Here is a 21,779-nt window from a genome sequence, read left to right as displayed (position 1 = left end):
ACAACACTTTTGCTGCGCGTGAAGTCGGTTTTTTCCCGCCTCACATATTTCGGGAGATTGGCAGCGCCCGCTTCTTCTGCACCAATTGTGGTGGATTGTGGTCCAAAGGTACGCTTCCTCGTTATTTTTTAATACGTTCTATAATCGTTCTCATTTTTTCAGAGCAAAAGCATTGGACGGACCGATTGATTCGCCCGTTTCTCGGCTGTCGGACGGTACCGTTCGACGTACGTTGCGAAGGACTTCGACTATTGAAGGAAGATGGAGAAGATGGACCATCAGTGTCACTCTGTGACTGAAGAAGATTGTACGTGTGTGTTTGAGTTAAAAAAACATGCGTTTCTCACACTCCTTTCGTTGCAGATTACGAATGGCTACTGACGGGAGATCTACCCCTGGTCCTAACCTTCAAGCCTCCTCCAAAGACCTTCTTTTTGCGAATCGGCGATCAACTGACTACCTGTCGCTGCGGTGGACTCTGGTCGAGAAACCCCAGCCATTGGTTAGACTCGAGCCTTCGTCCGTATTTGGGCTGCCTTCCCGGCTACGAAACCAAAGCTGGAGCCTAATTCATGTGTAACGAGAAATAAAAAAAGGTTGTCTACTCTCATTCCGTCTCAGTCATGATGACGCCCGAGCAGAGGTTTGCCACCTTTGTGCAAACGCGAATGTATCGGGACTTGCTGCGATTACGCGATTATATTCACGGCGATAGCTGCGAGGGAGACTTTCGCTCGATTCTCAAGACGATACCCTTACGTCTGTTCACCGTCAGTGGGAAGATTGCAAAGAAAATGAAGCGTTTCGTAGATTACAAGCTCGAGCTGTTGGAAAAGTATAGACGAGGAGAGGCAGTCGACCCGTGTCTCATCAACGCGGGTTTCAACCGGCCTATCGTCCGTCGCTACTGGCTTCTCCACACATCCCTCGACGTCACGGTGCAGACCGGCGACGACGGCGGTGAGCGTCGGGTCAGCACGTTGGAAGATCGTCTCGCAAGGGTCTTGTGTATGTCGTGAATAAATAAATAAATAGTCTATTTTTTACGAAGCGAGTTCGCTCACGAGGAGACGTTTTATTGTTTCGTCATTCTCTTCCAGGTTACAGGAAAACATGGATACACAACTTTTCAAGCTGTAGCGTTTCGACATGCGCGTGGCTACGTAGATACAAAAAAGCCCGCAGTAAGGCGAAAAGGGTGATTGAATACACTTGTCGTTATACTCGTCCACTACAGGTAAAGTCTTTCGAAGGTTTGCTTCGATGGGGGGAAGTCCGTAGCTGTCGAAAAACACGGCAGACCCGTCGTAGTTTTTCAGGTAGAGCACCCAGTGCTGCCCGCGTCTTTTTCGCTCTTCCGTATTGATGATTAAATAACCGGGCTTGCGTAAAACGAAGGCTTCGTTGGAAGCGCAAATGCCTCTCAGCATGGAGGAAGCGAGGGGGTTCAGGGACACGAGTTCCAAGATGTCGCTCTCGTACATCTTTTCTTATGGGAAGGTGACCGTACGGTCCTTGTCGACGTACATGAGCTTGGGACACTCGGAAATCAAGAGGACGGTGACCGCGTGTGGAAGGGCTTTAGCGAAGCGTAATTGCAGGCGAACGTTTCCTTTTCGCCACTCGTTCAAATGCGAAGGAGAAGAACACTTGTCCACGTCCAGGTTGAAGTAGAGGAGGAACCCGTCCGTTTTAAATCGCTCGTAGCTATACTTGAAATGTTTCTCTCCCAGTTCTTGCAAGAAGTTAAAGTAGGGAATTTTGACGAGGTCGTTCTGAAAGTCGTACTCGGCTCGCACTTGCTGGCCGTCCACGGAGAGCATCGAATGAGACAGGTCGTAATGACGGAATTTGTAGGGGTTCGATTGGATGTCGCCGAGAAAGTCGGACGTGGCGAGCAGGGCGACGCATAATTTGGAAGGTACCCTTTCGGGGTAAACGTTTTCAAAGTGAGCGTCCAAGCTCCCGGCACTCAAGCTCCGCACCTTGGTTTCCAATCCGCGTAACACGTAGATGGCCGGCGTGGTCTGAAGCCGCCGCTCGTATTCCAAAAACAGGGAAGGTGCCAGCGTCACCTTTTTCAAGTGTAACGTCATTTCTTTAATGTCCACCTCGTAATTGTACGTTTTCTTGTCTTTGGGGACCGATACGAGTTTAAATTCGTCGTTGTTTAACAGGAAAACGACGCGAATTTCGACGGCAGGTACCATCAGGCGCGGCTGTTGAAACAGGTCGGTATTGATCTGACCGACCAGGTTAAAGTATTTTCCACCCTTCGTCGCTTCGTAACGTTGTTTCGGACCGCGAGACGAGACGTCGTAATCGTCCTTTAAATGTTCGTCGTCCTCGACATACAGTCCAGCCGCGTGCACTGTTTCTTGAGCCGCGGGCGTGGAATGAAGCACGACGTCCAAAATACTCCTGTAGGCGTACAACTCGTTGGAACTGACGAGCTTGTTGTTCGCATAAACGGTGACCGTCTTAAACATGCCGCTCAACAGGTGGTTTATTGGGAAAACGACATCTTTCTCGTCCATTTCTTCCCCGTCGTCGCGAACAATGCGCACGGTCAAAGACACGAAACTGCCGTAGAGATCCAAGTGTGCCCTTTGCAAATTTTGAATACAAAACTCGATCACGGAATTATTTACTCCGTTGACCGGATAAAAAAGTTGGTACGAAGTATCTTCCACGCCGTATTGAATGGAAGGGGGTTCGAATATCATCACGTCACTCGTTAGACATATCGGCGTCTGTATTTTTCCTTTCGTTGACGTCATGACGGAGCGCGCGCAGCGGATGTGTGACCTTCACGGCGTACCAAAGATATCTGCAGGTGCGTCGTGTGTCGGCGCCTTTTGTTGTCGTTTGCGGCGTTTCTTTCCATTGTTGTTGTTTCCAGAGCCCTCCATGGAATCCAGCACGTCTCTCCCCGTTGCTATGGCCGTCTTTTTTACTGCGCGCGATATTCCTTCGCCATCGGCCAAATTCCGCGCCAAGCGCTTCAACGTTCTCTTGGCGATCGGTTTTATTTGCTGCCAGATGGGAACGATAAACTTGGATATGTTGCTCAACACACCGCCCCCTCGTTGGAAAAGGGGTCCCGTGTACACGGGAATTATTTTGGGGGAATTACGGTACATATTTGAAATGCAACGTTAGATTGGTTCTGCCTTTGGACCGCAACGGCAAACGTCTTCCCGTTTCGTCCGCGAGAACGATCGTCACTGAAGGAATTTCGAATTGAGACAGGTTAAAATACTGGATGTTATCTAACGTGTAGGTGACGACGTGCTTGTCTTTCTCGTAATAAAAGGGTAGTATTTTTAATATCGGTTTTTTCCCGCTCCCCACGTACGTGGGTTCCACGATATCCGTGTACACGATTATGTTGTGAAACGGGGGTTCCAGGAGTACCTCGACGGAGCTCGTGGCATCCTCATCCCCCGTGAACACGGTACGCGATTCGAAGCCCAAAAGCACGGCCAGGTACTCGGAAAGTCTTAGGGTGGAGGTGCCCTCGGAAAGCCGAATTTTACATTTCTGTTCGGTTCCGTCGAAGCTGAAGCGCGCGCGTTCGCCTACGCGCTGATTAATCGCATTTAGAAGTGCTTGCGGCGTCGCATAATAGCCGGGAGGCACATGTACTTGCAAAGATCGAGGAATTTTCGTCTTGATCGTGAAAGAAAATTGGCGCGCTATGGGGAGAGAGACGCGTAGCGTTTCTTCGTGTCCCTCGACGGCTGTGAGATGTAGCAGCTTGACAAAGGGTTCCGGTACGTGCAACCCTTTCGGTGTTTTCAGAGAGTACACGTTATCCGCGAATTCTAGCGAGGCGTCCAGCTTGTGCGTCTGGAAATACTTGTTGAGTGTGTTCCGTAGGGACGTGGTTTCCGAATTCAGAGTGACGTCGCCGAAAGCGACGGCGGCTGCGGCGTGCTCCAATACGATGGAGGTGGCTTCGCGTTCGCTCAATTTGGGGGGTTTCACCGCACGACCTGCTTCGCGGGACGCTAGCGAGGCGTCGAGCGCTTGCGCGAGCCGAGGGTCCAATTCCACGGCTTTCACGTCCACGGGTAAGACGAAGTCGTATCGCGATTTATTGTACGCGAAAGAAACGTCGAATTCCGAAAGGGCTTTTCCCAAATCCCTCTCGAGATCCGAGGTGACACGAAAAGTTCTGCCGGCTTCCACCGTGTCCTCGAAAGAAACCTCGATTTTCGCATCTTGCCTTTCGTACCCGATATTTAAAAAATCGTTACTTATGCTGAGATCCATCAGACCGACTTTATACCGATTCGAGAGCTGAAGCGGACTATCGAAAGCTACCGTGAAGGCGTTGAGTTTATTCGAGGGAAACTTATCCATGCTGGCGTTCGAGAGCAGGTGGACGTAGATGTCCGACATCATTTCCCAATCTTGACCACGTCGCTGCTCGGAACCCAACTGTCGTGTTCTTTGTCGTAACCGAACCAGCGAACCAAGGAGAAGCTCTGACCGTTCAGTTGCTTCTTTCTCAGCACTTTCGTTACTGGCCAAGGCTGATTGGCGTCTCGGGTTACGACGAGTACCTCCTCCGGGTAGAAAGATCCGTCCACTTCCTTACCCCGGTAATCTTCCAGGTGTACGACGGGAGGAGAGGTGTCTCTCAGGCGGGAGACGGTGAAAATCTGAGGCGACCAACTCCCTTCCGAGCTCTTATGAAAACCTTTTCTGTGAAGTAGGACCCTCACTTTATCCCCCAGTTTGAGCTTCTTTTTCACGGAGGGTACGACGGGCTTCCCATTTATCTTATTGAACAGCTCCAATTCGTTTTCGGGCGTGACTTCGGACGGGCTGATGCCCAAAGTCCTGTGTTTGGTGGTGTTGTAGTCGCGCACGATCTTGGGAAGCGCGGAAACGAAGTGGTATTTTCCCGTTACTCTAAAATAACGGAATATTCTGTCGCGTAAAGTCCGTATGACGCGCTCTGCCTGCGACGCTTTGATTACTGGAGAGAAGGTAGAATACATCTGTACCTTCTTTCGTGAGAGATACTCCTTGACGGTCTTGTTGTAGAATTCCCCGCCTCTGTCGCAAAAGATGCGTGTAGGTACGTTACCTCCCCGAAAAAGTCTTATCATGGCCCTTTTCATTTCGGCGGGGCGCTTCGTCTTTAGCGGGAGGGTGCGCAGAAAGCGGGAGAGGGAATCGATTGCCACGAGAATGTAGCGGTAGCCACCGTTGAATCTCTTGTATTTTGAAAAATCGGCGAGGTCCATTTGCCACACGTCGTTGATCTTGAGCGCGATGATGCGTCTCCTATTAAACTTTCTTCTGACCGGATGGTGAAGCGTGTAGGCATCCAGCTTTCTGAGAATGGCGAGAGCCTTCTTTTTGCTCAAGTGATGCGCTTTTCTATAGCGTTCCACACCCCCCAAACCACCCTCTGGTTTCTCATATCCCTCCATAAGTCGTCCACGCAATGGAGGCCTGCTGCTGCTGCTGCTGCTGTTGAGGCTCGCGAGATTTGGGTAGAGAAATCAGACGCAATAGTTTCGAGACTTTGGGGAACCAGGAAGGTTTCTTTCCCGTCTTACGTTGCAACAAATAATTGACGAGTTCGTAAACGGAGGAGTGTCTGATGGGCTTGCCCGACACGGAGACACAACCCTCGCGATCCCAGGAAAGAACCTTCTTTAATTCCGAGACGACCCTTTCCGCTTCCTCTTCGTCCACCTCTGGAGAGAGGAGCGAATAGTCAAAGTCATTTGTAGCGTCGGACGCCTTGTTTTTATTGTCGTAGGGGTCAAATCCGTACTGCTTGAGTATGCGATACAGTGCTTGCAGTATGAGTTTCACTTTGACGTCGTCACTCTCCTTCGAAGAAAGAATGTTTCCGATGGAGGAGGAGGTGGTCACTTCAATTCTCTTGGCCATTGGCGAAAAGGTTCAACACGGCGGAAAGCAGGAGAGGAACCACCGACGAAAGAACGCCCTGTCCTCGCTGCTGAGACAGATAGCGCTTCAAACGTTGCGGATTCTTGTGAATCTTTTTGTAGGCGAGCCGTCGTAAAAAGCGTTTGTGCTTCTTCAAACGCGCGAACGTATCTGGAGCTAGAGCCACCTTTCCGTTCAATACATTGAGACAAATTTCGGAGAGGTGTTTCATGTCGGACGAGGACGAACGTCTCAAGACGTCGCGGCGGCGTGGAGGGGGTAGAGTGGAGAGTACTTTGAGTAAAGTGAGGTGAGGGCGGAGATTCATTTCGGAGCGTAGATATATTGACGTTCTCCCGGAAAGATATTGCTACGCAACCTGTGATCCTCGTGCGTATAGTTGTGAAGATCCACGAGTAAATATGCGTGGGGCGACGACATCGCTTGTTTATATGCGTCCAGAAAATACTCCAATCTTTTTCTGCCAAATAGCTGTTGGCCGAAATGTTCCATCTGGTGCACGCTGCGCACGGTGCGCCACAGGACGACGTAACTGGCGTTGTAGGATATTGTTCTAAAATGGCTACTGTCGAAAAAGATGTTTTGAACGAGTAAGAAGATCGACGCGTTGGCGTGGTGAGAACCCCGAATGAAAAGATCGGTCACCTCCTTCAAGGAACCGGCGTCGGTCATGTGATCGTCGACGACGATCAGCGTAGCGCGCGACGTGTCCCACTCTCGCGGTAGCTCCTTGGTAAATTTTACGGAGTCCCCGAATTCGTCCTGCATGCTCGGCGAAGCATATTTCTGCACGTAGAATATTTGTGACGGGGGCTTGTCCACCACGTCGTTCAGGTTCCTCAACACGTTAGCAACGAACGTAGATTTGCCGCACATGGAGGGGCCGCTTAAGATACAGCGAAAGGGATGACGGAAACGAAAAGGTTCGGGGGAAGACATGTTGCGTGCGTACACGTTGCACGAAGAGAAAGAAGAGACTGAGACACGAAGAGAAATGCATCGCTTTTTATTTACACATCCTCGTCGTCGTCGTCCTCTACATCGGAACTGCGTTCCCAATACAGATTGTCCAGGCTAAAGTTGGACTTCTTTTTCGTCAGTCTGTCCGCCGCTAAGATGCGGTCGAGCGTCTTCATCTTGTCCTGACACATTTCTTGACGTGCTTGCAACCATTCCAGACGGTGGACTTGAAAGGCTTCCTCCACGATGCCGCGTATAAATTCGCGAAGTTCTTCGTTTTTTGTCTTTTCCTTGCGACGACGAGAAACGCAGGAGAATAAACCACACATGGCGTTTTCCACGTATCGGTCAGAATGATGACGCGAGCGCGGTGCGCGCTGCCTTTATAGAGATAAACGCGCGCGCGCAAAGAACGGAGAATGAAAGCGAAACTGAAAAGCCACCCGTCGCCGCTAGGAGCGCGCGCGCAGCAGCAGAGAGCCGAAACCGAAAACACCCGCGGCCGGCGCAGGGGGCGCTAGGAGCGCGCGCGCGCGCATGCGCGGACGGGTGGAGCAGAGGGCGCGCGCGCGTCGCCTCTCTCAGTTTCTCTCGGACCGTCGCGGAAGACGGACGTGCGCTCCGCGCGCTCGCTCAGTTGCTGGCTGGATCTCGTAGGGAGCAGACGTGTTGTTCTCCGCGCTCGCTCAGTTTCTGCCTGGAAGTTGCCGCGGGGGAAAAGGTGAGTGATTTGACGCGCTCCTTTTCTCGTATGTTTGCCGTGTTTAGCGGTGACCGCGCTCGTGCTAAGCCTTTTCTCGCATGTTTAGACTTGTTTTGCGGTGTCCAAGCCTGTTGACGCATGTTTAGCGATGTGTGGTTCCCGCCTTGTGTTAGCTGCGTAGTGTTGAGGTTATGCCCAAGCGCGCTCCTTTTCTCGTATGTTTGCCGTGTTTAGCGGTGACCGCGCTCGTGTTAAGCCTTTTCTCGCATGTTTAGCGATGTGTGGTTCCCGCCTTGTGTTAGCTGCGTAGTGTTGTGGTTAGGCCTAAGCGATCGTCCCCCCGTAAGCCTTTTCCCCCCGATGTGTACTGTTTTCTGTTTAGCAGTAGCGGTTAGACCTTTTCTCTCGCATGCCTAGACTTGTTTAGCAGTGCTGTCATTTTTACCTGCCGCTAGTATCTTGTTCTCTGTCTCTCTCCTCTAGAGCTATGATGGTGGCGCCATCTGGTGTGATGCCTTGCAACTAAGTGGCCACCTGTCGTCGATCTCTGCAACTACCCGACGTCAACAAGCACTGGTCACCCCGGAGCCGTTTCTTCGCCGCGGCATCGTTGATTTTCGAATAAATTGTTTCTCTCCACTCTATTTCTATCTTTTCATTTTATTTTCTACCTATTTTTTTATTTTTTATCAGCTCAAGTATCCGGAAACTCACATCTTCGTCTGGACGTGTCTTAGATGATCCCCAATTAGTGTAATGACTCCCTGGTGGGTCCTGATTAATGTGGGGGGTCCCAATTAGCTCTAATTGCTAATTAATGGCGTCCAGGCAAAGATGTCAGTTTCCGGATACTTGAGCTGATACATTACTACTCGTAGCTACATCCCCTAGAAGTGAACTGAATGGCGAGAAACTAACAGCAACGGGGAACTCGACGACACATGCCTAGAATGCGGTCCTAAACTACAGATTCCGCATCACTGCTCACTATGAGGTATTTTCCACTTCCTGGTATTTTTCTATTTCTTTATTATATTGTTATTGTTTACTTGTTGGTTCACTTTTGTATAAGGAATCGAGGAGCCAAGGATTCGCTGAGCCTCTAGTTTATTGCCACACATATAGAATGAATATGGGGTTGGCTTAAGCGCCCCATCCCACCATCGTCATTTGTGTAGTTGCTGTTGTTGTGGCTTAAGCGACGCCACGAAGATGCGCGGGATTAAATCGATGATGTCACATTCTCGAACACATTTCATGGCGCTCGGGCAGTGTTTAGGATTATCATGACTAAGGCAGAAGGCTTGAGTTTCGCTACGCATAGAGCTCATTGCGAAACTGAAGCTTTTTATCCCACAGTCCATCCCTGTAATCTGTAAAGAAAATAATTTAACCCATCTGGGTGAGAATTCTGGAAGTCTGAGGCTTCGTCAGGAAATCGGCAATGGTCGGTGCTTTTACGACACCCACGGAGAATCAAACCCTCCCTTGGTGAACTTGGCGTTGACGGTCAAACGCACGTTGTCGAGTTGAGAAAGACGGTGGAAAAAACGAAATCATAGTCCTATGAGAGAGAGAGAGAAATACATGATGACGATGATATGGGGATGACTTCCGCTCATTGAGCAGAATGCTACCCCATTGCTATTGGGGGAAAATGAGAGGATGGTGATGAGGATGATGCTGACGACGCTGACAGGGTTTTAGACCTATGAGTATCGAATCGTTGTCCAGTTATGTAAATGTTGCCAAAGTATCCTAAATGTGTACTGACACAGTGCTACAATGAATTGCTCTGAGTGAGGTCAGTTGCGAATTTGATTTTTTTTTCTCGATAGTTTATTGTCATCGCTAACCAGATTTCATGGCGCTTAAATTTACAGAACAATAACGTCTGTGACCTTCGCGAAAATTAGTTCATCACGAATGTTTACATTTCTACTCTCGTGCCAAAAAACAAATGCTACTCTGAGTAAACGTTATGTTACTCGGTACAATGTTTCGCACTGAGGCCTAACCGCGCGAGCAAGTCACGCGCTAAACTTTCCCAAATTTGGCGCTTAAGCGGTCCCAGTTCCTCACTTTGCCGAGCCGTGTCGCTGCCTCCGCTCGTCCTCGCCACACTTCCCGCCCTATTCGAGAGCCCACTTTCAAAACTCCGCTGCGACTCGTCCGCGAGCCTTCGCAAAAGTCGCAACCCGGCGCAAACTTTACCACAAGTTGTGTCCCAACGTTCCAGCCATTTCCCCCGGACGCAATTTAGTTTCAACTATCGTTGATTCATGAGCGTTTTTTACTGCTTTCGCTTTTAAATCACGCTCTCCCGCAAAATGTGTAAGCTTGAGTTGACGTGAATCGTTGGACTAGACCCCAAGTTGGTTACGAGTGATGCCCTTCGACGGAGTCTAAGCACCAGAGTCTGCGGTGTCCACTGCGGTGAAAGTTTTCTAACTGGCCAAGCGAAGAGTGGTCAAGTTGTTGCAGAGCATCGCGATGTCTGTCAGCGAGATCTGAGCGCTCATGGGATGCCTGGATGCATTCTACTTTCTCTGCTTTTCTGTCGGCCTGAGCTGCGTTTCTGGTAAGCGGACTTTTCCTCATGATGCATATTGTGGTGGCGAAGCAACCTTGCCGGACGTGCTTGTCTCGTTGCTCAGCTGGTACACTCTAAAAACAGAACTTCACCGCATAGCACGTTGTGTGCCAACCGTTGCCACGAATGATAGGGTTATCGCTTCTGATTCGAAGAGCGATGGGGGTGTACGCCTTTTTGTGGAAATTTGGATATATGAAAATTACCACCGAAAAGGAGTACTCCCCCCTCTGTCTTCCAATGAGGAGTGATAACTTTATCATTCGTGGCAATACACTCTTAAAAATTTTCGCCTTTCGCCTTTTTTGTGACACTTATGCTGTTCATGATTGTCACATAAAAAGGCGTACGCCCCCCGTTTTCAACAAATCAGAGCAGATAACGATATCATTCGAGATGATGGTTGGCTAGGAGCGTGCTATGCGGTGAAGTTCATTTTTGAGAGTGTGGTTGGCACACAGCGTGCTATGCGGTGAAGTTCTGTTTTTAGAGCGTGTAGTTGGTATAGAACTTGAAGCAATTGGAGAATGTCGAAGCTGAGTGAAGTACGATCAACGGAAGTTATAAAAAGATAAAACATTGAAACTATATATTGTGTTTATTGTGATGCAAGCTTTCATGCCGTGGACTGCATTTCATCAGGTACCTGATGAAATAGGATCTTATCTACACTCTAAAAACAGAACTTCACCACATAGCACGCTGTACGCCAACCATTGCCACGAATGATAGGGCTTTCGCTTCTGATTCGAAGAGGAGGAAGGGAAGTACGCCTTTTCATGGCAATTTGGAGACACGATAATTGCCACAAAGAAGGCGTACTCCCCCTCTCTCTTGTAATCAGAAGCGAAACCCCTGTCATCCGTGGCAATGGTTGGCACACAGCGTGCTATGCGGTGAATTCTGTTTTTAGAGTGTATGGAACTTCAACTATAATACTTCTGGTTTTGCCTTAGTTTGCTGTGTGTCACAATCTCATGTGCTACGTGTCTGCCTTTAAAATTGCCCTGGGATATGGTTGAACCGGTATTCGGTATCCGAACTGATTCGTGTTCCGCCATCTTTCGTGCGGTCTTACATGGCAGTGAACGTACTGTATGTCGTAAGGTATTGCAGTGCGTGCTGTGCTTTTGCAGGGCGAAGAAGAGTGTATCGCACATTACATGCATTGGAATATGTCGCTTCATTGTTGACCTTGAAGATGTCCAACTTTGCAATGTTGCAGACAGTTTCTTGTGACAGACCAGGTGTATGGGTGTCAAGCATTGCAAGGTGCATGATTTTGTGTATGAACTGTAAGTGTAGGTGAAGGTCATCGCCACATGTACAGTACTACTGCGCGTGTTACATGACTATGGTTTCTTCGACTTACAGTTCGGTACGTCATTCGTAACCTCATCACTGGATCCATCTGAATGCCGGCATCGTTTAGGAAAGCCCATAACTTATTAACCATATACTTAATTAGCCGGCTCGGCCACAAGGGCACGGGGACAATACCTTCTAAGCAATGTCTGGCTAATGCCTATTGTCGCTCTCTAACCATCGCTGATTAAATCTTTCAAAGCGGCGCACTGCTTCCGCACGAAGATTCTGGAGTCTGTGATTACATTGAGCTGAGGAATACTTCAGCGCTTACGGAGATACCTAATAATCAGTCATTCAGTCCTGAAGCTCAAGTACCGCGCCGATGTTTTCGAAATTAGACGATATTTGAGTATAACTAAGCCTACCTTTCCAAATGCCTCTTAAACGAATTGGGCAAATAATTCATCGAAGGCTACTCTGTTAATCGATTATTTGTTTCACTAATCACAACATATCACTGTTTGTTGTGCGCACGTTTTCCACGTTTCGCTCCTGTAGCACTGTTGTGTGCAATTCTGTCGCGGCAAGGTCTCAACACAGAACAAATAACAACAACTTATTTCGATGATGATGATTGGAGCGTTTCATCGCCCCAGGCGATACTCTGTCCCATTGTCCGGGGTAATTTGGTGAACTGAACACAGAAAAAAAAAAGTGGAACTACGTTATGAAATTTCACAGTATCGTGTACAGTATTCGTTGATTCACACTTGCGTCATTCCCCAGTATACTCCTGTGGAAGGTGCACAAAACGTCATAGCTTTCTGTTGCCACGTCGTGTCCTTTCGAGCTCTTCCAACCATGAGGCGTAATATCCTGCGGTACAGCCACAATACATTCCGTAGCAGATGACAGTGTCGATGTGCCGTCTGCTATGAAATATCCTGCGGTTCAGTCACAATATATTCCGTAGCAGACGACAGTGCCGATGTGTCGTCTGCTATGTACGCAGTATACGTCCCTTGTGATGTTCCGGCGCCGTGCGAACGCTCAACATAAGACGCTGCGGAACTTCCGGCTCGGGCGCAGTGTTTCTGGTTTTTCTTCCACTAGAATATCCCGTGGAAATATTGCTTGTGTGAATACAGGGCATAGCGAACAAGTTCCAAAGAGGCCATCAGTAATAATGCAGCTTTCCTCAACTTGGGATCTTAGAAGCGATCCGTCTCTTTCAATAGGAAACAGGAAACATTAAAACATACATATGAAGCCGTCTGGCGGGCCTTTTCTCAAACATAATAAATAAACCAATCCGCCCCTTACACACGAGAAAGGAGATGACTTTGTGAAAAGCTTCAACACAATTTCTTTACAAAATCTCTTCATTGCACAAGAAGCGGTCCCGACAGATTTTGATGAACGTTTTAGTACGTATGAAGGAGCGGTCGAACACCTTTCTTCCTAAAATGGACGAAGCCTCATTGAAGCTTCCATTGTTGTCTCTGTTTGAGTCTCTTATACGTCCTTTGCTGCTGTCTATTAAAGAGCAACGGACATGGAAGTGTGATATAACGTCGCCCTCTTATCCATCAAAGCCATCAAAAAAATCCCCCGGGGTATACGACACGGGAACAAACCAAAAGACTTCGAAACAGGGCGTTTCTTAAGCTGCGCGCATGAAAGCACTTTCATCTTTGACCAGCTTATAATGAGACCACCGTACATAGCTGCATTATTCATTTTAGTTTTGGATCTTTCGTTTTGCGCCTCCAGGAATTTTGTTAATCATGAGAGCACAAGAAAAGCCTTCGTGAATTTTATCATGCATGCGGGGGAATTGTTTGCAGTACCACACATATAATAACAGCTCTATCTTACATCTGAAAGGAAAAAAAATATCCCAGCAAATGTCACAACACTGCATTACATAGCTCAATTAATTGTACTTCCAGCCAGCTGGTGTGAAAAATTTGCAAAAAAGAGGCTTATTCGTTAAACAAATCTAGTTCTTAAGGTTTCTTTTCTTTTTTTTTTCAGGTGCCTCCTATTGAAACTAAGTACTACAAGCTGGAGTCGAAATCCTAAATTACACATAGCCTTCAAGGTACAAAGACACCAAAACACAGAGAGCTGTTGCCACCACAGCACAATATCGTGCACAATACATAGTGTAAAGGAAAAAAGCACCTCGACTTGCACACCAGCAGCGCAGTGGGCATTAGAAATATGCAAAGCTTGTAAAGTTATGGTGTTACGTGCTGCCTTTATAACCACTTTTTTTTGCCACCAAACCGGTCAGTCAAAGCAGCAATCAGATAAGTGAAGGTCCGGATAGCAGCATAGGGCACGAAAAGCAAACCCCGTGAAAGTGTGTTGTAACATTCCCAAATAGAATGTGTTCTCAGCTCCACAAAACGCACAATGCACGCAGTCATATGACAGAACGTTTGGTGGTATTTATATTGGTTAGTCTTCCACTTTGATGTCAATACAGCTAAACATTTGAGGAGGCATGACAAAAGTACACACTTTGTGAACATGTGGGCATACGCCACCATCAAAACGTGTTGAACAGAGAAGGACGCTACGAGCGAGCTGTTGTAAATTCGATGTAGGTACCATTTCCTTGAGCCTGAGGGAGAACACACACACACGTAAAAGCAGACCGAACGACACGAGACTCAAACCAGCAATGAGGCTTATATTCTACTATGTAGGAGGGACAATTAGGGGAGGAAGAAAGGGGGTCCCTCAACCTCAAGTAAATGATACCTTCATGAAAAATTGTGTTGCGCTGTCATACCGGCTGCCTGCAAAGCTACCTCGCCCTCTGAAGTCGCTCATCCACAGGCTACGTCTGAATGTGCCTTCACTCCGTTCTATCGCTACCAGCTAGGCTGTGAGGCTAGCCCTATGTGCAACGAGGGTGGTGTACTTGCCAACTTGGAACACATACTCCTCCGCTGCCAGACCAATATCAACGAGAGGCGTACATTGCAGTCACAGCTTGCCACCCTCGGCTGCCGCCCCTTCAACGTGTCGACCATCCTCGGCCCTTGGGACACCGCGGCCCACTCCAGGGCGGCCTTACGTCATGTAGTTGGCTTCTTTGAGGCGACAGGCCTAAAGGACTCATTATGACCCCAGCAGCGTTCTCGGACATTCCCACCATCACGATCACGTTCAGCATCGCCATCGCCGCTCCGATCATTCCCGTCATCTGTCATCGCCATTACTCATCATTGTCACCACTCGTATTAGACCCCCTAGCTATAAGGTAGCGTTCCACTCCTAGAGTGGAAAACCTCCCCATTTCATCATCAGAGTATATCTGTTGCTGTTGTTAGGTTGCGCTAAGCAAGGATGCACATAATGAGATGACAGAACATCGAAATGGTAGGAACCTCGCGAAAAGATGTTGTTATACACCACCCCAAAAACACATTTTGGTTCAACAAAACTCACAATGCACACAATGTTTCTACCCCAATTGTCTTCTTCGTAGCAAAACCTGTGTTGTTTTGTTGTGGAGGCTCACAGATTGGCTGCCGCTGCTGCCAGACAATGCCAGGCGGCGATACCGCATATAAATGGTAGAAGTGCAAGGGTGCAGGCGAGCTGGTACATTGTAAAACGACGATAAAACCTGAGACGCGGAACAGAAAAAAGAAAACACCAAAGCCAAGCCTTGCCACAATCTTGGGTCAGTTGTTCTAACCCTGTGCAGCACTGTCAATGCTTGCACTCATTCTATCTGTTCTTGACGTCTACCAGCCTGCTGGTACTCCTCTGACGTCAGAGCTTTTAGCATGAATGTGGAGATGTGATCTTCACAGCACTGCATCTCCGGTGGCCGACTGGATGAACTACTATCCCCATCAGTTACGACACACCCGCGCGCGTGGCATCTCATTTGCGTGTGTCGTGTGTGTGCGTGTATGCACGCCTAATTTTTTTTTCATCGTCATCCCACTCGTATATTATCCCACATGCACTGAGGTATGGTACCGCTGAGAAACACCTGATCACATCGTCATTCATGTAGTAGTAGTTTTTGAAACTCAAATGAAAAGTGTAACAGAGAGCCTACAGTTCCAACTTTTTGATAAGCCGGCCCTTGCAGAGTGACGCAGCGCACAGAGAGCATTGTACTTTTCCAGGACATGGTATTCGAGTGTCATCTACGACGCTCGTTTCACAGATATTCTTCAAACGTCTCCCTCATGAGAACTTGCTTTGTCATGTCGCCTTCTTCAGATACCAAAATGTCCGCAGAGCGGATGTCCACAGATCCATGGCCGTAGATTAGACAACTTAACGATGTTGCTCACGTGCTGTATCAGCTGACACTTGGAATGGACTCGGTACAAGTGTCGCTTTTCGCCACGTCAAAAGAGAACCGATGTCCCCTCACGCGTTTCTTTATGTGTGGCACATTGAGGTTCTGGCGCGAGCAAAAGCTATGAAGAACCCAATACAGAAATTCACACAAATGACGCTAGAATCAGCCACGCCGCGATAAATATGCGCATAAGTATGAGACATAAATCCACCCGCCCGTTACATTCAAACTTACAGTCGCATTACTGTGCAGATAATTCCACAGTGGCATCAGCAAAAATCGCGAAACTTCGGACACTTCTGAAGAGGATGTTGAAAGCGGGAGACCTGAGAGAACGTGTAAAGCACACGTACCGTGAGACAATTTAGCCAAGGCGACTGGCAAAATATCTCTAAAACGAAGACACCTAAACAAAATCCCCGCTGCTGTTCACCTGTATGATCGTGGCTGACTGGACCTTCTGGAGAGTATTGCACAAACTTGAAGTTCTGCTCGTACTGCTGACTCTGGAAATACCTACACTAGTCCGTCTAGGGTCTACGACATTTCGGTGCACGGACGTTTCGGTGCAGGGACGTTTCGGTGCACAGACATTTTGGTGCTCGGGTATTTCAGTGCACGGGCATTTCGGTGCAAAGCGTTACAGCGGCGGGGGCTGGGGATCACTGCAACGATTCTGGGGAAAATGGTCCAGGAATGGCTGTCACGATGTCGACATATTGTAATAAAACAAAGGGAAAAGGGCGGCTTGGCATCAAAAGTAGAGTTGTCAGGAAATTTGGGCTACATAGAGAAGAACGTGCTTTATGATCGTCGTCTGTCGTGGCGTTTATACTTTTGGGGCATTTTCTTTTTTAATATTGCCACGAATCATCATCACGAAACTTCCAGGGCAGGCACAAAACGGTACGTCTCATCCCGGTGCATGCTGAAGAAGAAGAAAGAAGCTTCCAGACACATCGCCTGCTCTCTGGCAAACGCACGTGCTGTTTCTAGACTTTTCGGCGCGACGCTTGAATGCTTGTGCGCTCCAAGCTGGAGCATTCATTCTTTGGACTCAGTTGTGTTCAGAGAGCTATCGCTCTTGTGTTTTGCTACCAAGTAGTTTAATAAACCGTTCGCTGTTTATTCGACGACTCGCCGACCCATTTCGCTTCGTGACAATATTTTGCGCCAATGTTCTAGTCGGTGCTGTACAGGTATTCTTTTTTTTTATTTCTTTTTTCAAGACTTGACGAAGAATTGCTTTGTCATTTGGTAGTGAGTATTATCTCGAAGAGGGTATCTTCAAGGTACGGCAGTTCGAGCCTGGACTCGGAACGAGGAGAATAAACCCTGAAACACTCTCACGTTGTTGTCTTGTTGTAGGTCCGGGAGAGATTTAACTGGGTATCTTCAAGGTACGGATATTATGCAATTTGAATTCCATTTGTTGAGCACGTGCCAGTTACATCTTTGGTGCAAGCATTTGATTAGACGCCATTCCCCCTTGTATTTCTACATAATTAATATCTCCTCGGGGATGACCGCGTATTTTCAAGGCCTAAACAATGACGTAATATTACAGTGGTGCCCCTCCAAAAGCTGTTAGACTCCCTAGCCATAAAATTATTGCGGTGACTTAAAATGATTTGAGATGATGTTGATGACGTGCCGGTTACAGCTTTGGTGTAAGCATTTGATTAGACGTTATTCCCCTTGTATTCCAAAAAGTTACCAAGTTACCATGTTCCGTTCCTATGCTCTCGTTTCGAAAAAAGCTGTGCACCTTCCCGTGGCATTTCAAGCTTCCAGAAATGCAAAAGTCTTCAAGCAGGGAATAAGCCGCTTTATCACCTTATGGCCATCCCGTGAGTGATTCATTTTGGTGAACTATGTTAACAATAATGCGGCCCACAGTAGAGGAAACCCTATACAAATAAAATGATTTGAACGACCAAAGTAACAGGTTTAACGCGCTCCGACATGCACTACGCATAAGTTCAGTCAGTCAGCTTTTGCTCCCGAGTTAAGAAAACGGCTGTTGCACGATTGCCCCGATTTCAAGTCCCCCGCCACGAAACAACGGGCCCATTGCCCCCGTCCCCAATTTATCCGTGGCTTTTCCCCCGCCTGGGTAGAGTGACCCATAGATGATAAGAAAGGTTGACACTTTTCCATCGTTTATTATTACAAAACACTGGGATGATATGGTAACAGGTGAACATTTTTTTCGTGGTTTATTATTACAAAACACGTGGCTATTGCATAACCTGGACAAATTTCATATGACTATATGCCACAAATTTTTTGAATTTTGTCGTGGAATTCGGCAAGATTCATCTCCCCGCGGCTCAGGCTCTCCTCCAAATTTCTGATGTCTTCATCCTTCTTTTCCAATTTCTTCATTCGTTTTCGTCCTCTGCCACCACTGGAAAGCTGTCGCAGGGTCACCCGGCTTGTTTGTTCGTCGTTCTTTATGAGGTTGACGAACGTGTAGATATTGGGATGCGCCTTCCTAAGCGTGCCGTTAATCTTCCTGAAAGGATAAGGTCTGAATCGTGTTCACGAACAAAAGCACAAGACTATTCTTCCGGAAACCAGACAAAATGCGTGACATCGCTTACCTGTGCCAAGCCTCCTTTTGATTGTTTGTCCGGGCACTGCGGTTGTTATGATGATTCCACTGCTTGATATCGAAGACGCCCATCATCCAGACGTCTTCAACGTACAGTATAAAAGCTGGAATTCCAGGCACCGACGGCTGTCTTGCCTTCAGTCCGCTCCAGGCAACGCGAACGAATGTCACAAGGGCAAACGCTAGGATGATGGCCTTCCTAACGAAGATCCTCACTTCTGCATCGTCGTTATATGCACTGCACAGCACAAGTTCTTGTACTTTCCTCCGCACCGCCTGTGCAAAGTGGAAGTGGCAGCCCTTGTGACTTGCGGCAGGGAACACGCAGAGTAGCTCTTGGATTAGCGCCAGCTCAAAGTCCGTCCGCACAAGCTTCACCGTGTGTTGCAGATGGTGGTCACTAAGACGGCCAGCGAAGCGCTCGAAGGCGGCAATATACACGTCCCGTGACTTTCCAGGCAGAAGAAAGTAGGCAACGTTCATGCTGTACGCGTCTTTTACAGTGCTGATGGTTAGGACTTGAAAGAAAATGGAAGGACAGGAAAACAAAGTGCCGTCTATAAACACTTCGCCAGCCTCAGAGAAGCGCACCAAGCCTTCTCGCGTCGCGAAGCCCAAGATGCGTCCTGCACTGATCGTGATGTCGAACAGCAGAAAATGACGCCTATCCAACGTCTGAGTGTACGGGCCTTCTAGCTGTACGTCAGCCGCCACAGAAAATTGCCCAAAAGTTAAAAGCAACGAGAGACCACGAACGCATGCAGATGAGGTCTTAAATAATAATTATAATAACAAACGTAAAGCACGTTCTTCTCTACGTAAACCAAATTCCTTGATAACACTACTTTTGATGCCAAGCCGTGAACCTGAATGTGCTTGCACCGAAACGTCCGTGCACCGAAATGTCCGTGCATCGAAATGTCCGTGCACCGAAATGTCCGTGCACCGAAATGTCCGTACACCGAAACGTCCGTGCACCGAAACGTCCGTGCACCGAAATGTCCGTACACGGAAATGCCCGTGCACCGAAACGTCCGTGCACCGAAGTGTCCGTGCACCGAAACCGTGCACCGAAATGTCCTGCACCGAAATGTCCTGCACCGAAATGTCCGGATCCCGTCCTTCGAAACATCGGCGAAGCTGTTCTGCTGCGTTCTGCATCGATGCCATGACTGAGACGTTGGGGTGCAACTTTCAAATGGCTTCAGATCCCCCTTTCCCTGACTGCGCGGCGACGACGCTCGGCATGCGAGGTGTGCACTCTGTTCGGAAGCAGGCATATGTGGGACATCCCCTGTGGTACCTGCAGGGACATCCCCAGAAGCGCGTCCAGGGGACGTCTCCTGGATGCCTATATTTGCCTGTGGACGCTCGGATCCTAAAGAGTCGACCATGGGTGATTTCTGGCTGTGTGGGTAATGTTTTAATGAGGGAACACAGTCTTTTCTACTTCTACCAATAACGACGCTCTTATCTTCGTATACAGAGGTAAGTTCGCTATTCTATATTTTCTTCCTGTCATCATAGTGGTATTAGATTTTGCGCAAAAAAAGTCAAAATGAGGATGTAAAAAACAATTGAAATCATCGCCATCAACATCACTGTATTTTTCCCCCCTCTTCTCCTGCCGTGAGCTATGGGTTTTTCCGGCGCTTCAGACTTATTTGTGCGACTGGTCTAAAGGACTCATTGTGACCCCGACAGCGCCCTCGGACATTCCCACCATCACGATCAGCATCGCCATCGCCACTCCGATCACCACCGTCATTTGTCATCATCGTCATCACTCATATTAGACCCCCTAGCTATGGGGATAGAATTCCAGTCCTATAGAGTGGAAAACCTCCCCACTTCATCGTCAGAATATAATTGTTGTCGTTGTTGTGGGAAGATTACTTCCAGCATTCTGCTACAATAACTCACCTCAATGGTTTTGACATCCACCGTGCCCCTCTTTTAACATTTTAATTCTTAAAATGGGCTTCAAATCGTATCACTGTAGGTTTCTTCCATACCATGAAACTGTACGGCACCAGCTCCCGTGGCATAGTGGTAAAGACTGGGAGGTGACGCAGGTTCGAATCCTGTCACCGGCTGTGCTGTCTGAGGTTTTTCCTGGTTTTTCCGAAGACTTTCCAGACGAATGTCGGCACAGTTTCCCCTGAAGTCGGCCAAGGACGCATACTAACCCTCGTGTCCCTCACTCCTTCCTGCAATCCTCTCTCCATCTGTCCACGTCTGTACGCCGCGCATAGCCACACTTGCTTCACGGCACTAACGTGGAATTATAAAAAAAAAAACGTACGGGCGCCAATTTCATTCTTCGCGTACAGCTTTCTCGTAGCGAGAACAGGGAGAGTTCATATGTCTTGTATCAGCGTCGCCGTTGAACGAGTTTATTCAAGGAGTAGCCGAAATCTCTTGTGAAACGTAGATCGTTATAAAACCAGTTAGCTCTGATCCGTATCCTGGAATTTATTAGCCTGTACACGATATAAATGCATGTCTTTTTCAACCTTACGTAATCTGTCTTGTAAGGAGGCAGACTCTGCATACCGCTACATCAGAAGTATGTCGTTATATATATATATATATAATGCAGGAAAAAGAGCCATTAAAGAAACAAATAAATGATACTAGACGTGTTTGAAACTCAAACTTACAGATTAACATGGCTTCTATGGCTGCACGCAGAGAAACAGATACTCATGGAACGATGCGGCAGCACCAGAGGACACGTGTTTCGCCGTTTTTGCGGCTCGTCGGCCCTGGGTAGCTGCGCATCGTTCCGAATTGGCAAACCAGGGGTCACTCAGCGAGCGATATACACCTGGGAGGGTGACTATAAGCACTCCTCAATGCCACAGTGCAAGCCAGTGAATTGTAATGCAGGAAAAAAAGCCATTAAAGAAACAAATAAATGATACTAGACGTGTTTGAAACTCAAACTTACAGATTAACATGGCTTCTATGGCTGCACGCAGAGAAACAGATACTCATGGAACGATGCGGCAGCACCAGAGGACACGTGTTTCGCCGTTTTTGCGGCTCGTCGGCCCTGGGTAGCTGCGCATCGTTCCGAATTGGCAAACCAGGGGTCACTCAGCGAGCGATATACACCTGGGAGGGTGACTATAAGCACTCCTCAATGCCACAGTGCAAGCCAGTGAATTGTAATGCAGGAAAAAAAGCCATTAAAGAAACAAATAAATGATACTAGACGTGTTTGAAACTCAAACTTACAGATTAACATGGCTTCTATGGCTGCACGCAGAGAAACAGATACTCATGGAACGATGCGGCAGCACCAGAGGAC

At 48.1% G+C, this 21,779-nt stretch overlaps 1 protein-coding gene and 1 long non-coding RNA gene across 3 annotated transcripts in view; both read left to right on the top strand.

Annotated features, from left to right (window-relative positions):
• Window positions 1-7,451: 7,451 nt before the first annotated feature.
• Window positions 7,452-8,247, top strand: LOC135387476 (uncharacterized). The gene is made up of 2 exons (XR_010421140.1): window positions 7,452-7,621; window positions 8,087-8,247. It is a non-coding gene; the product is annotated as an uncharacterized LOC135387476 (long non-coding RNA).
• A 1,534-nt stretch (window positions 8,248-9,781) lies between these two features.
• LOC135388836 (neuronal acetylcholine receptor subunit alpha-10-like) overlaps window positions 9,782-21,779 on the top strand; it is a 190,157-nt gene continuing 178,159 nt past the window's right edge. For both annotated transcript variants that reach the window (XM_064618682.1, XM_064618681.1), the window contains exon 1: window positions 9,782-10,184. In XM_064618682.1, the coding sequence (XP_064474752.1) occupies window positions 10,124-10,184 (61 nt within the window). In that variant the 5' untranslated portion in view covers window positions 9,782-10,123. The remainder of the gene's footprint in view (window positions 10,185-21,779) is intronic.

Source organism: Ornithodoros turicata, chromosome 3, assembly GCF_037126465.1.
Source record: "Ornithodoros turicata isolate Travis chromosome 3, ASM3712646v1, whole genome shotgun sequence".
Taxonomy (NCBI): domain Eukaryota; kingdom Metazoa; phylum Arthropoda; class Arachnida; order Ixodida; family Argasidae; genus Ornithodoros; species Ornithodoros turicata.
The sequence above is the reverse complement of the archived record's forward strand: the minus strand, read 5'-3'. Positions and strand labels throughout refer to the sequence as shown.